Source organism: Pseudomyrmex gracilis, unplaced genomic scaffold, assembly GCF_002006095.1.
Source record: "Pseudomyrmex gracilis isolate BER0280 unplaced genomic scaffold, ASM200609v1 scaffold_676, whole genome shotgun sequence".
Taxonomy (NCBI): domain Eukaryota; kingdom Metazoa; phylum Arthropoda; class Insecta; order Hymenoptera; family Formicidae; genus Pseudomyrmex; species Pseudomyrmex gracilis.
The window spans coordinates 30,658-47,289 of record NW_018021260.1 but is presented as its reverse complement, the minus strand read 5'-3'; the positions used below and the strand labels follow the sequence as shown (position 1 = coordinate 47,289).

At 32.3% G+C, this 16,632-nt stretch overlaps 1 protein-coding gene and 1 long non-coding RNA gene across 3 annotated transcripts; one reads left to right on the top strand and one right to left on the bottom strand.

The window, feature by feature from the left end:
- The first annotated feature begins 1,476 nt into the window (after window positions 1-1,476).
- Window positions 1,477-15,372, top strand: LOC109861285 (protein FAM13A). Its single transcript, XM_020440860.1, has 3 exons — window positions 1,477-2,121; window positions 2,202-2,449; window positions 13,930-15,372. Exons 1-3 carry the CDS (start codon window positions 1,501-1,503, stop codon window positions 14,141-14,143), a joined length of 1,083 nt encoding a protein of 360 aa, XP_020296449.1. The 5' UTR covers window positions 1,477-1,500; the 3' UTR covers window positions 14,144-15,372.
- LOC109861286 lies at window positions 11,063-13,322 on the bottom strand. Of its 2 annotated transcripts, none has more exons than XR_002250945.1 (3): window positions 12,880-13,322; window positions 12,538-12,655; window positions 11,063-12,454 (listed from the first exon to the last, which is right to left on the bottom strand). It is a non-coding gene; the product is annotated as an uncharacterized LOC109861286 (long non-coding RNA). The 2 variants fall into 2 exon arrangements; XR_002250946.1 differs by having other exon boundaries at window positions 12,894-13,321.
- Window positions 15,373-16,632: the final 1,260 nt, after the last annotated feature.

Sequence of the window (16,632 nt, the reverse complement as noted above, 5' to 3'; positions counted from 1 at the left end):
TTCCTGCTTTCTTTCTCTTTTCTCCTTTCAGCGTGCACGTACATTTATGCCATCTGTTAGCAGGCATACGAACATGCACAAATTCCGATCCCACGACGACCATGAAAACCATGAAAACGTGAATTTTTCACTGTCAAAACGTTATTATCAAATATTTCCAATTAGAGGACACAAACACAAAAACCGCAATAATACTTTTTTTAAATGTTTTTGTTCTCAATCGATTGAGATGAAAAAGAAGTCGATTGATTCAATCATTAATAGAATATAAATATTTCATATTTCCGCAACTGTCAAAATTACTCATTTTCGCGTAATAGAGGCACGTAATAGAGCTACTTTGATAAGTAGCTTATGTATATTAATTATAGTTTCTGATTAGAATCGATGCATCTTTTTTTCGATTTCTACTGAAAAGCGTGAAAGTAGATTACATTATTTCCCCGAATTTGATCCATTTCTCCTAATCGTTTGATTAAAAACGAATGTTACTTAGTGATCATCCGACATACACACACATCACTACTACATATGCATTACCGGTTTACGTGAAAAATTAGATTTGGCGTATCGGAAATAGCGCAAAATGCGTTAAATAACCTTGATAAGAAAACATTTACAAAATTATGTGACGAAATCTTGCATCAAAATTGTAATTTGCAATAAAGATATATTTTAGAAAATAGATGTAAAAACATTGATCTTTTATAAAATATTTGTAGTTGTTTGCAAAATTACTTTCCAAATACTATTTTTCGGCAAGAAGAAATTGTCCAATAATTGAGAAAACAATTTCAGCTATGTGATGTTTAAAATATGTAGAAATATAATTGCATATAAAGAAATCAACTTAATTCATGTATATACTTATGAAAATGCATAACAATTTTTTTGCAACTTTTGACAAAATATTATTTACAAAATTTTATTTCGACAAAACTGTTGCGGCAAATCTTAGTGCAATCATTGCATTGTTATTCATAATGCCATTTTTGTGCAATATTTTCACAATTTGCCTATTAGGGTAACTAGACGGATTTGCGTATAATATATTGCTTATAGTAGGGTAGACAATTTGATTTGCTGATGTAGTGGGGCGCAAGTTACGCTTACGCAACTTACGCCGCATGTAAAGGCAGCCTTATTGGCGGCAACTTTTTAATTATTATTTATTCTCAGTGTACCCACTGATGAAGATCCCACCCGAGGATCAAAACGTTTGGTGCCCAATTTTGTTGTAATTAATAAGAAAAAATATATTTATACATTACTATTCAGTATATATATTGGTTTGTTCTGCCTTTCTACTATTTATTTGAAAATTTCACGAGCATATCTTTGTTTATTTATCCTGCTAAAGGTTTCAACACAAATCTTTTTTTGGAATAAATAAAAAATTATAAAGAAAAATAGTTAAATATTAATATTAATTTATATAAACTGATTTAATTTGTTGAAATTTTTTTACAGGAAGATGTCGTGGGTGCACGAGTAGAAGCCATGCTCTCGCCGAGAAATTCGTTGTTGCTTCCGAGAAGATTTTATTCTGATGAAGAGATGCGGCCAAGTATTTCTAATCCGTCAGACATGGGTTTGAAGAACTTGACAAAACATATTAACGGCCTAAAAAAAAAAATTAAAAAGTATGAAGACGAGTTTGAGGAGAATTTTGGCTATCGACCGAGTCACTGCGACAAAATGAGTAATCGCGACATCAAGCGGCTGTGTACAGAATTGAGTAAGCTACGAAAGGAACACAAAATGCTGAAAGAAGATCCAGTAGGTACGCTCTTGGCTAACGCCAATAATCGACTGAACACTGCCGACAATCCCATAAACAACAATAACAGCCATGAAAAGTCCCGATCGACATCAATGGAGGAAATGATGAAGGAAGTTGAAAAAAAACTCAGTGAGAAACGGATAAAATATAATCGATCCGATAATATGGAAGAACTCAGCTATGAGCAATTGTTGGACGAGAAAACGGCCGTACAGAAAGCTCTGCTTCATATCGAGAACACTTTTGGCAGACCAGTTTCCAAGGAAGATAGAGCAGTCGTTCGACCATTGTATGATCGGTACAGAACATTGAAGAGATTGCTAATTAGAGCAGGCGCGGTAAGAACTATAAACTGTTGTTGCTTAAATATGCTTTCAATGTGTTAAATAACCATGATAAACAAGATATTATTCTGTAGATCAAAAACAAGGATAGTGTTTCGGAACTAGCTACGATTTTGGAGCATGAAACGATGGATTTTACATCATCAAGTTTGCCAAGCAATTCTGTCGACTTCGACAGGAGAGCAAGCGAGCCCGACATGTCTCACCGAGGTATTTTGGATTGTATCGATTCCATGGATCAATTACCGACCGATAGCGATAGTCAACATAGCAGTAGTGAAGGGAGTCGTGGGATTGGTGAAAGTTTGCACGCTCTTCCTCAGTAAGTTTAGATCAAGATTAGATAGAGTTTTAAAAAACATTACGTAATATTTATGTAAGAATAATAAAAATATTCTTACATAATATCTATAAAGTAAATCATAAAATTAAAAAAGTATAAGAAAAAAGGATACGAACAAAACACTAAACCCAGATAGCACATGGACGTCTTCTGTACATTCAGAGAACATCCCATATGGAAAACGGAATATCCTGTGGACATTATGTTCTAATCCCGAAAACTATTGTGAATGTTCTGAGGAGTAGCAAATGAGCACCTCATGCTATACCTAGAAATATCCTCAAGATATTAACGTGAGACGTTCTAAGAATTTTTACAGGATATGTGTAGGACATTCTCTGCAAAACATTTTATATATATAATCATATATAACTTAATATATGTAATTATTATGCAAACTCGATTCAGTTTGTTTTCTAACCGATAAACTCGATCAAAAGAAACTGGCTCAGAAAAAATTCTAAAGTGGTAGGTGGATTCAAACTCACATCAGGATCTCTATGTTTACAACCTCTGCATTCAGACCGCGAGACCACTGAACTTAATTACTAAATTCTATTTTAGAAACAACTAGGAGTTGAAAATATATCTCCAAATTCCAAATTTTAACGATATTTAAACTTAAATAAAATAATATTATTATGATTTTAATGCAATGAGAATCCGATTTTTTCGTGACTGGCAAAAATAATCCGAATTAAATCAAAATTTTTCTGATTTAACGGGGAAAAACTAAATCGATTTTAATGCAAAAGGAATCCGATTTTTTATGTAGTGAGAAAAGATCATATATTTAAATAACATACGCGGTAAATACACTTAAAATATACAATAAATAGTAATATTTTTAATAAGTCAATATAATAAGTTTGATCGAGGCAGCATAGTATGTTCAAAAAAAAAAAACGTCTAAAAGATATCCCGAAGACACTTTTTTGAAACATACAATAAGATGTCATCTGAATGTTCTCTGGATGTAGTTTGGATATGCGTGGGAAAGTTCTGTTATAAAAAAGATAGTAGCGTGTTTGTATAGCAGCAGATAAGAAAACAGCAGCGAGAGGTAAGCAGCCGGGACTGTGGATAGATCGGGGAGCGCTAATGATTATCTTTCTGATATCCAAAAAGATATATTTCTATGTCTAACTAATTACACTCTATATACAGATAAGTTCTGACAAGAACCGTTTAGTGTTATAATATTAAGTGGTTTTCTTGAGAGCCTGCGATGACGGCGGTTATGGTTGTGATCCTTTTTGCTTCGACATACTCCCGGTAGGCTGTTTGATTGCCGTAGTGAACGTTGTCGGTTGCGGGAGCGGTGGCGTCGTTTCTCGGTAGATCTGTGATCTCTGCTGCGGATCTCGCCGGTGATATCAAGTCAAGGGACTGATGATCCTTGTTCTCCCAGTCACTGCTGTCGCTCTGCGTTTCCTGCTCCTTATATTTTGGTCGAGGAGCGGGGAGCGAGACCTGATTCCCTCTGTGGACACGGAGTGGGAGCAGCGTCTGCGTAGCGTGCGTTGTAGATCGTCGGGTGAGTTGCGCGGTGGAAAGTCTCAAGGTGACGCTTCGTAGCGGTGTCTTGGTGATGTAGCGGAATCTCGATGGCTTGCCAAAGCAGCCGGGGAATGAGGACCTGCACCTCCAATTATGGAGACGGTGATCGAGAAATCCTGGCCAGAGAGATTGTAGAAGCTTCCTCGGGGTTGATCCTGACCTCCTTGTCGTCTGCCGGTGCTGGTAGTCCTGCTGCTTGGTCCTTCTTGTCTACTGTCCGGAACTTTTCGGATCGTGGCAATACGGTTTGGCGTCGCTGTTATATTGACGACGCCGCACTTTTCACTACCGTGTTACGGCTCGCGGCCGTGCGCTGCATAGCGGCGGCGCGCTTGAACTGCGCGGCCGGCTGTCGGTCGGTAATGGTGGCTGTAGTCGCCACAAGATAATAATATATTTTTTCACTATGTTACCAATTAATTCCCAGATAACATATAAATGTTCTCTGAAAAATCAAAAGACATCCAATATATATAATAGAAAAAGTAAATAGCCTGTAGACATCTAGTGATTATTTAGTGGACATTAATATTTTATTATAATACTTAATAATTTTTAATTATATTAAATATTCTACATAAATTCTAAATATAATCATGTGTGTGTGCATATTAAATCTCCATAAAATATATTTATAATGATATCTTAAAACATCCTATAACCGTCCTGAACATATTTATGTTAATCCTGAGGATGTCTTGTGCTGTCTGGGAATGTGTTAAATACGTTTATTGAACTATTATATATGTTTTGATCTAACTTTCGAATCTTCTTCAATGACAATCTTTATTAAGAGGATGCTGGACCGCCGGCGTAAGTCCGATAAGCTACTACTCAACCGCTACGTTGTCGGGTAAATGGCGCCATCTCTCGAGACCGGATCGAACTAACTACTAAACTAAACTAAACTAAACTAAAAATAGATGACATAAAAGAGACACGGGGGGGGGGGGAAGGATAAATGTATGTGTCTCGCTTCTGCTAAAATTGTACTAATCCTAGTTCCAAGATTTCTCTTCTTTTGAAACTTTCTTGAAGGCTTCAAAATCCTTATTCAAGCACTCAAAATATTCGTTTATGTTTCTAGTTTCCGATAAAAGTATTTTTATTTGGATTTGTACGGCCAATTTTGCATATAAAGCAAAAATGTAGTCTGTGTAATAACAGTCTATAAACTTTTTTTGTTTCTCTTGAATTCTTATCTAATTCTTCACTATATTCTTTTTTTTTTTTTTGGAGAAGCGTTTTTCATTCCACTTAATCAAGAGGCTCGCGCCAAATGCACGCACAACGAAGTCGTGCGCGAATGGCGCGAGGCACTTCGGCATTTATTACGCGAACTAAGTAAACTGGAAAATCGAGAAAAAAATTAACAATTTATATCTCAGAAACTACTGAACTGATCCATTTTGTTTTTATCTCAATTGATTCGGAATGAAAACTTACAGGAAAAAGTATTTTTGTGTTTTTCTTGTCTGTGGCTTTTATTCAAAAATATCGGAAGATAAAGCGAAGAAAGTGTTGAATATCACATTATGAGAAATTCGGATAAAGTTCCGAAAACCTAAAATACCCGATTTTTCTGTCGATTGGTATACTACTATTTTGGTGCGCTGATTACGAATATGATAGTAAAAATCACCAACAAGGTCATTTTCAAGGTCAAAACTAAAAAAACTCCAAAATTATCGCTTTTTAAACATTAGTTTGATAAATATTTATAGCACAAAAAAATGCTTCAAATAAAAGTTGTAGCTCTTCAAAAATACATCATTTATGTTTTCTGCATTTTTTTGCATAGAACCACTAGTTTTCGAAAAAAATAAGATAATAGGTAAGAGAGTTGTGTGCGCGTGAAAGTACGTATGGCTAGGAAGGCGCTTAGTCGGACGGTAAATATTTACAAAAGGTCACCATCCTCCGATTTGAATGAGCTTGACATATGTTGTCAAGGACACCTTCTTGAGTAACAATCAAAAGGTTTTAGTCGTCGTTTGTTCTTTATTAAAAAGTTAACAACAAAAAAATGTTTATAAATAAATTCTTATTTTTCGATTCCATGTACATTTTCTTTGTGTTGTAAGTGTTTAAGCAGGGGGGCTACGCTCCCCGCAGGGGGAGGGACTTCGCCCTCTTTCCTGCTCCCTCCGTCAAGAAAAATGAAGAATTTAATTAACAAATACGACTTCCAATTACATTCGCTTTATGTCGAAATTGCCAAAAAAGTTTCATTAATAAAGCATCGTTATCCAAACCTGTATGTTTTAGATATAATTTATTATTGTGGATTAGTGAATGCAGAAAAAATATTCTAATATAAACACAAGGTAATATACACACACACACACGCAAAACACGAAGGGGGAGCAGGGGGGAGGTGCAAAGCCTCTCCCTTTAGGGGCGTGACTCCTTCCCTTGTCTAAACACTTACAACACAAAGAAAATGTAAATAAAATCGGAAAATAAGAGTTTATTTATAAAACTTTGTTTCTTGTTAACTTTTTAATAAAGAACAAACGACGACTAAAACCTTTTGATTGTTACTCAAGAAGGTATCCTTGACTACATATGTCAAGCTCATTTAAATCAGAGAGTGGTGATCTTTTGTAAATATTTAACGTCCGACTGAGCACTTTCTTCGCCATACGTACTTTCACGCACACACAAGTCACTCTCTTACCTATTATCTTATTTTTTTCGAAAACTAGTAGTTCTACGCAAAAAATGCATACAACATAAATGATGTATTTTTTCAAGAGCTATAACTTTTATTTGAAACTTTTTTTTGTGCTATAAATATTTATCAAAATAATGTTAAAAAAGCGATAATTGTTGAGTTTTTTTGAGTGTTGATCTTGAAAATGACCTTGTCGGTGATTTTCACTATCATATTTGTAATCAGCGCACCAAAATACAGTAGTATACCAATCGACAGAAAAATTGGGTGTTTCAGGTTTTCGGAACTGTACCCAGGAATTCGTCGTCGTCGTCATCGTCGTTGATGGAATGTGTGGTATGTGTGCAGTTTCACGCGTTCCAACAACAGATGGCAATGCAAGCGTTGAAAAAACAGGAAGAGAAGCAATAAGTGATGTGAGATGTGAGATAAGAAAGAGAGACAAGAGATCGATTCGAAAGAAAAGAAGAAGAGTGGTCAATGATGAATAATTGATGTAAGATCGAGTCGACCAATATACCAAACATCCGGACACGTTGTTGCTTGTGTGCGTGTCTATTATAATATATATCCGTGTATTAGTGATATGGTACATACATGCATAAGTATAAGAATACATACAACGGTGAACGGATGAGATAGACAATTTTATAATAGTTCAGTACTGTACATACACATATGCGCTCAATTATAGACAAAAATAACCGATTGTAAAACCAATCGACTAATGCGATTCTTATAATCTTGCGCGTTCTGTGTGTGCGTACACAAGTGTACATCTGCATCTGCAGCTATTTGTTAGCTATTATTTGTGTAGCGTTTTAAGCGTTATTTTAGTATCTGTGAAATTGAAAAGATCTTAGTAGTTTCATTTGACAACTAAACCAACTCACAGATTTGATTAGACGAAGTTGTTAGATTACCGTTCGATGTAAAGCATGGACAGTCGATACTAAATAAAAGTTTACCGCATTAGCAAAAAGAAGTAAAGTTGTTTAAATAGATGTAAGTAATAGGTTTTGATAGGTTTTGAGCACAATAAATTTATTTATTTATTGTTAAATAGCTTTCGATGCAGCCGCGTCAAGTTGTTTGCATTAGTTTTTATTCTAAAAATAGTTCCACATGGGTTTTCGACTTTAGGCCGTTTTATGCTATTTTATTTTATAACAGTGTATAAACATACAAAATTTCCTTGGCGCTACTTTCTAATACTTTCATTTCTTTTGTAGACTAGATTTTGTAGAGAAAGAGTTTCTATGTAGTATAATAATATCGTAATACTTTTTTTTAGAGATACGTGTGCCGCGTGTACTTGACGCCTTTAATAAAAATTTTTTTTTTGAAAAGTAATTTTTCCGGTAGTTTTTACAAAAATGTGAAATTACGAAATGAGGATAAAACAGGACGGTCCAGCATCCTCTTAAAGAAGACATTTTAAACAGGGTGCAATCAGCGTATGGTCTGCATTGTCTGGTGGTTCTTAGAAAATTTCATCCAGATTGTTACTGAGGAAGATCCGAGAGGTGGATCAAAACGTTTGACATAATACTTAGATAAACATATTCAACACAAACATTCAATGTTTTTTCGTATTGGCTCTTTTTTCCTATATTGTTATAATATTTATATGTGAGCTTTTATGATTATATAACAAGTTTTGTGTTTTATATAAATATATTTTTACTTGCATATATTTTTACATACTTCTGTATTTTTCCTCGTAAAATGTTATAATGGGAGGGAAGTGGCCAATACGAGGCAAAAACTAGATCTTTGGATCAATAAACTTTTTTATTAAAAAATTTTTTATATAACAAACGTTTCGATCCCAAATTTTAGTCTTCTTCAGTTTCATTCGTAGCTATAAGAAGAACTTACAAAGGAAGTGACGCAAGTGTCCCTCTCCGATTTTGATGAGCTTTGAATATGTCGTAAAGTAGCTAAAAATAAGAGACCCGTATTTTTTTTTTTTATGTGCTTTCTTGCATGTTTGGGGAGTGATACACCCCTTCGAAAAAAAACCGGTTTTTTTGTTTTATGCGAGTATCATCAAAACGGTAAGAGATATAAAAAAATGTTTTAAATAAAAATTGCATAGTATTTTATAGGCTTTACAACCGCGTAGTTAAATTTATTTTTAATTCAACATTTTTTTATTTACCCCCACACGTCATTGTTTTTCAATTTTCAAAATGTTTGTAAGAAAAAATTGTAGCATTTTTTATGCTGAATTCAACCATATATGATTTTCTTATGTTTCAAAATCGCATCTCTCAGAAGTAAACCATCAATATCGTATTATATGCGTCGCGCTGCATGACTCATCATTTATATCGCGCTTTAATCGTAATAGGCGATACAAAAATTAAAGAATGAAAATAGTCACGTCGTCACGTATTGGATAAAGTTCTAATCATAGAGCAAAGAGCAAAGTTTAAAAGTGTTGCTAAGACATCCCTTCCACTGATGCTTTACACTTTTAATTTATTTAACAGAGATTAATTTTATATAATATTATATACATATAAATTAGTACTATTATTTGTAAATATAACTTTAGCTTTAACGATTTTATAAGATAATATTCAATACATTCTAATTACATACACACTCACACGTAAGAAATAAAAAGAAAGATAATTTGAAAGATAAATAAATGGAAGTGTTACAATTTAATTTATAGTGCAATTTATGTTTATTTTTCAATATTAATTAATACAAAGAATTTAAATTAATTACAGGTTCTAATCAATAGTAATAACATTCCCTTTTATGTTTATTGTGTTTTTAGGTTTTTTAATTGTAAAGTGGATGTAATGTGGGTGTGTGTGTGATAAAACAATTAAAACTCTAGTTTCAAGAACATACAACATAATATATAACTATAACATATAATATTTAACTTTTACATAATATAGTAACATAAACATATATTTAAAAGGTAACATGTATAGAAAAAACATATATTAAAAATATTAAGTGAATTTATGGATATACATAAGTATCACAAAAGTGATGCTCATGAAAGAAATGAGATTTATGCAAAGCGATTTTTTGCACCATGCGCAAGTAATTATTGCAGTTGAGCCACAAATATCACATGTCGATTTTAACTGATTTTTGAAACAATATTCTACTGGTGTTTCAAATTTTTCCAGTTTATTTTCCACCTGCTTTTATACCATGCGTATCGAAATAAATTTCTAACTCTAGGCAATGAAAACTGACCATGAGTTAATGATTGTAATTTTAAAATATTGTTTCTTGCGTGAAGATTTATTTCCAGATCCAAAAGCATTACAATATCTGAAAAGTGTTTAATGAAATTTTTCCACAAACGAAAACCATATACATCTAATAGTTGTATGTTTCCTGTTATTCCAGCCGGTATAGTTAATAGAATTTTAGTTTCTGTAGATTCTAACTTAGTTTCTTGTATAATATTTGGACAATGACCAATCCATGAATCTAATAGTAAAACGGACTTTGGTCCTACGTTTGGAAAAAATACGTTTTGCAACCAAATTTTACAATGATCTGACGTTATTTCCCGGATTTCGAAGCTTTAACAAAAATATTAGGTGCCATGAACATTGTTTCTTGCACTCTAAGACCAAATGTTCCACTAACTTCTTTCAATACAATAAAAGAGGCGATAATAACATACCATCGGCTGAAACAGTAGGTTGTATAGTATAGCTATGCGTAATTGCCGTTTTAGATTGTACTACAGACTCAATTCTTTTTGTTCCTTTATATGCTAATGTACGACCGGCATGCAATTCTAACTGGGATCCGCTTTGATCACTGTTGTAAATATTTTCTGCTCCATATTGAGTTATTTGATATTTTTCAATAAATGAATTACACTTTTCTTCAAGCTCGACGTTTGCTAGTATAGATTTTTTTGTTACAAATTTTGTTATTTTACGAGATACAATATTATGTATTACTTTGAATTTTTGTATCCAACGCATCGACGCTTTGAATCCCGGTANACACTCACACGTAAGAAATAAAAAGAAAGATAATTTGAAAGATAAATAAATGGAAGTGTTACAATTTAATTTATAGTGCAATTTATGTTTATTTTTCAATATTAATTAATACAAAGAATTTAAATTAATTACAGGTTCTAATCAATAGTAATAACATTCCCTTTTATGTTTATTGTGTTTTTAGGTTTTTTAATTGTAAAGTGGATGTAATGTGGGTGTGTGTGTGATAAAACAATTAAAACTCTAGTTTCAAGAACATACAACATAATATATAACTATAACATATAATATTTAACTTTTACATAATATAGTAACATAAACATATATTTAAAAGGTAACATGTATAGAAAAAACATATATTAAAAATATTAAGTGAATTTATGGATATACATAAGTATCACAAAAGTGATGCTCATGAAAGAAATGAGATTTATGCAAAGCGATTTTTTGCACCATGCGCAAGTAATTATTGCAGTTGAGCCACAAATATCACATGTCGATTTTAACTGATTTTTGAAACAATATTCTACTGGTGTTTCAAATTTTTCCAGTTTATTTTCCACCTGCTTTTATACCATGCGTATCGAAATAAATTTCTAACTCTAGGCAATGAAAACTGACCATGAGTTAATGATTGTAATTTTAAAATATTGTTTCTTGCGTGAAGATTTATTTCCAGATCCAAAAGCATTACAATATCTGAAAAGTGTTTAATGAAATTTTTCCACAAACGAAAACCATATACATCTAATAGTTGTATGTTTCCTGTTATTCCAGCCGGTATAGTTAATAGAATTTTAGTTTCTGTAGATTCTAACTTAGTTTCTTGTATAATATTTGGACAATGACCAATCCATGAATCTAATAGTAAAACGGACTTTGGTCCTACGTTTGGAAAAAATACGTTTTGCAACCAAATTTTACAATGATCTGACGTTATTTCCCGGATTTCGAAGCTTTAACAAAAATATTAGGTGCCATGAACATTGTTTCTTGCACTCTAAGACCAAATGTTCCACTAACTTCTTTCAATACAATAAAAGAGGCGATAATAACATACCATCGGCTGAAACAGTAGGTTGTATAGTATAGCTATGCGTAATTGCCGTTTTAGATTGTACTACAGACTCAATTCTTTTTGTTCCTTTATATGCTAATGTACGACCGGCATGCAATTCTAACTGGGATCCGCTTTGATCACTGTTGTAAATATTTTCTGCTCCATATTGAGTTATTTGATATTTTTCAATAAATGAATTACACTTTTCTTCAAGCTCGACGTTTGCTAGTATAGATTTTTTTGTTACAAATTTTGTTATTTTACGAGATACAATATTATGTATTACTTTGAATTTTTGTATCCAACGCATCGACGCTTTGAATCCCGGTACATTTAAATCTTCCTGTGCTTGAACAGCCCATCGAGCTAAATCAATGTCGTGAATAATTATTCCTTTTTCAAGAGCTATATTAAAATTATTTAATATATATTCTGAAATTTGTTTTAAGTTGTGGTATCTACTGCCACCTTCATTACTTGAATTTCCCATCGTCGCAATTGACGTAATGAAGATACTTTCCGAAATCTTCGTTTAACGTCTTTCAATGTCCTTGGTCCAATTTTTCCACTTTTCCAATATTCCACTGCTTGTATTCTGTATTTATGCGGAATATGTTCATTTTTGGTACATACAAATTTAGGAGTTAGTATAAATTCTTCATCTTCGTGCTCTACTTGTTCTGCTTCTGAAATATCATTATCATTGTCATAATCCAAAGATATTTCCTTTTTTATGTCACATCTTTCATCGCATTTTTTGCAACATCACCTCTATTTTACGTGCCGTTTCTCGTTCTTCTGACGTTATTGGACTTGTAGGTAAATTCAAAGCAGTAAAAGTCACGTAAAGCAACATTATGACATTATATGGATTAAATTGAACCATTCTGAAAAATATAAATAAATACTGAATATTGTTTTATTTGTGTACAAGAAGAATAATACTTACTCTATAGTTTAGTAAATTTACTTGTGTTATTTTTTGTGTTCATTAATTTATGAATTATTACTATTATGTTGCAGCTTTGTAATTTGAAAGATACATATATTTGTATATTTGTCAAGTCAAATATCTTGGATATAATCAAATCAATAGTCAGAATTTACTCACTATTTTGTACTCACTATTATCTTCTTATATATTATTTTTCCACAGTCACTATATAATAAACCAAACTTCCAAGCGTAATATACGATAGCTAACTTGAATATGACGCGCTGCGAACGATGGTTATTAATATAAGCCATTCTACAATGAATCATAGCAACAGATGACAACTAGAGAAACAGTGCTATTGGGCGTTGAGCAACTGGCGACGGAACATTTACAACTCATTATAGAATAAGTAAAATATAACGCATCAGTGGAAGGGATGTGTCTTAGCAACGCTTTTAAACTTTGCTCTTTGCTCTATGATTAGAACTTTATCCAATACGTGACGACGTGACTATTTTCATTCTTTAATTTTTGTATCGCCTATTACGATTAAAGCGCGATATAAATGATGAGTCATGCAGCGCGACGCATATAATACGATATTGATGGTTTACTTCTGAGAGATGCGATTTTGAAACATAAGAAAATCATATATGGTTGAATTCAGCATAAAAAATGCTACAATTTTTTCTTACAAACATTTTGAAAATTGAAAAACAATGACGTGTGGGGGTAAATAAAAAAATGTTGAATTAAAAATAAATTTAACTACGCGGTTGTAAAGCCTATAAAATACTATGCAATTTTTATTTAAAACATTTTTTTATATCTCTTACCGTTTTGATGATACTCGCATAAAACAAAAAAACCGGTTTTTTTTCGAAGGGGTGTATCACTCCCCAAACGTGCAAGAAAGCACATAAAAAAAAAAAAATACGGGTCTCTTATTTTTAGCTACTTTACGACATATTCAAAGCTCATCAAAATCGGAGAGGGACACTTGCGTCACTTCCTTTGTAAGTTCTTCCTATAGCTACAAATGAACTGAAGAAGACCAAAATTTGGGATGGAAACGTTTGTTATATAAAAAATTTTTTAATAAAGAAGTTTATTGATCCAAAGATCTAGTTTTTGCCTCGTATTGGCCACTTCCCTCCCATTATATTTTTACATACACTCTGTTAATCTTATATTTCTTATGGTTTTTATTTCTACTTATTTTAGAGAGGAATTATTGATGCAGCAACGAGCTACTCGAGAAGAAAAGAAGCGACTCCGCAGAGCGTTAAAGGAATTAGAAGCACAGTTTGAAGCCCGTGCCGGTCGTCGTATGCAACGCGAAGATCGCGGGCCACAAGTCATCATCGTATACGAATCCTACAAGCAAGCAAAGGCGAAATTGAGACTCATCGACGCTCTCATAGCAAAGAAGGCTTGACGCAATATTTAATGCATAACGAATAGCTGATTTGAAACAATGCCGTCGAAACTGTCGACCAAGATGTGGATGTCCAGAACTGGACATATTTGCACATCACAGATACAGTACATTCAGTACATTCAGTAGTTGTATCTGCAATATCACATCATAAAGTTACGATCAAAAGGCCTGAACAAACAGAGCATCTATTGAAGCGATATTTAATATAACAAGAATTTATCGTCCAAAATAAAAAAAGATTTTGAAAGCAAAAATCATGGAAGTAGATGATGATTATAAGCATAAAACTTATATTTTGCTTTTGTATGTTTGTGAGTACCAATCTAGATCGATCTTGTTTTATTTTGAAAAAAATTCCGTGACGACATTCAGAAAATAATACGAAATGTTTTTGATATTAGTGCCTATTAGGCCCTGCACACAATAAGAAAACATTAGGAATAGGAATAAATATTTAATATTAAAAATAAGAAATTATAATTATTTCTTTACAAAACAAGAAAATAGAATAAAGTAATGCATCATAAATTAAAACATAAAAATGTGGAATAATTAATCTATTCCGTTCTCTTGTTTGATGTAACATTATTTCAAATTCCTTTTTCTAATTTTTTCTCTATTGTGCGCAGGACCTTACAAGATATTTGCTTTAAACAATAGAATATGTTGAAAATATACATAAATTAATGATTTTATAGTGCGCAATAGAATAAAAACACGTCTACAAAGTAAAAAGAAAATATCGAAGCACACTCGAGATCTTTAACTACTTACAAATTTTAAGAAAAGAATAATTATCATAATACAGACATACAGGGTGACAATTGGTGTAACATCTCTCCTAGGCAGGTAGAAGGAATAAAACTGAATCAAAAAGTCTTACCATTTTGCAGGATTTGCAATAATTACCGAGATCTTAATTAACAAAGATCCGCGAAGCATACATTAGGCGCGCTTCGTGCATTTACGGTGTTATCTGTAGCAATGTATGGAAAGAACTAATATAACAGCATATACTGGCTGCGTTCGGGGAGCGCACTATCTGCGCTATTGCATCATTTTATCTTTATCACTCACTTAGATAAAAAACAAAGATAGCTATTATAACATATACATGATAAAAGTTAACCACGCGAAGCGCTCCGGGCTACGCGCGTAAGAGAGCCCGATGCATGCTTATTCGCGGATTTATTAATTATGATCTCAGTAACTATTGCAAATCTCACAAAATGATATACAACTTTTCGACTCAGTTTTACTCCTCCTACCTGCCTACAAGAAATGTTAAAGTAATTGTCGGACACTCTGTATATATGTATATATTAATATCATGACAATGTGACTGCGCTGTGAAATAATTGTTTGTATGAATATTATTTACTGGTACATACACTATATTTAATATTGGTTTATTTGCTAAAAAACTTTTTCTCTACTCAATTCGTTCATTGTCATTCATTTAGTTATTTGTACATAAAATTAAAAACTACAGTATTTAGCATAAAGCATGCTTTAATTAAGTTACTATTCATAAACTTTCTATTGATTAGTTACATATGATATAAAAAATATACGTATATTTTTATACATTTTTTGTTGCAAAAAGACTTGTAATCTTTGTTTGTATTTTATGTGTCAAATTTTATAGTGATACATAATTTTATAGTGATCTATAGTGACGCAGGAACATAAATATTAAACAAACAATATTTGAGTTTAAAAATTAACTCCTGATCATGAATTGCTAGAGAAATTACAAATTAAAAGTTTTGTGTAATACAATTTACGAGAAATATATTAAATATCTTTTTTATAAAGTTTTAAAAAGTCCTAGGAACCTTACGCTAGATGTTTATTGCGTAATAACTAAATATATATGAAAAACTCTACCGTAGTTTTAACTTTTATGAAAATTTATTTTTTTCCAAATGTGCAACACGTACATTTTATATTGACTAACATGATCTGAAATAGATTAAAACACCAATCTACACGCGTTAATAGTTTTAAGTAAAATGACGCAAAGTTTACATGATTGAAATCGACTTAATTTCTTTCCAGTTTTACATTGAAATCATGTTTAAATTACGCACTCTTAACGTCATAACTAATAAACTTAAGATTAAAAATTGTAGCCATATGGATTTCGTGGAAAGTTATGATATAAGAAATAGTTTACAGTTAATATGGACTGAAACAAGTTTTTCTCGGAATATGTGCTAAAGTGATTTGTGGATTCTTCAATGAATTTATGCTTTTGAAAGCAATCTTTGATACCCTGGTGTGTGTTTCATTTTTGAGACACAATTTCCAACAACGTCTTAAATTTTTTGTTTTTGTGTTTGCTACTTCAGTAACTCAGTCAGTTAACTTAACGGCGCATATGTAATGTTATTAACTTTACACAAATTAATATTTTGCAAAAATGCAAAGACAAATTTTTCAGCAGCCACTATTTTTTACGGTTACATGGCACATAATCGACT

What these genes read in the sequence shown, in the direction of transcription:
- LOC109861285 (XM_020440860.1), top strand. Translation starts at nt 1,501, where the DNA reads ATGCTCTCGCCGAGAAATTCGTTGTTGCTTCCGAGAAGATTTTATTCT. An exon ending in TGCTAATTAGAGCAGGCGCG is followed by an intron (nt 2,122 to 2,201) that starts GTAAGAACTATA and finishes ATTATTCTGTAG; the next exon opens with ATCAAAAACAAGGATAGTGT. An exon ending in AGTTTGCACGCTCTTCCTCA is followed by an intron (nt 2,450 to 13,929) that starts GTAAGTTTAGAT and finishes TACTTATTTTAG; the next exon opens with AGAGGAATTATTGATGCAGC.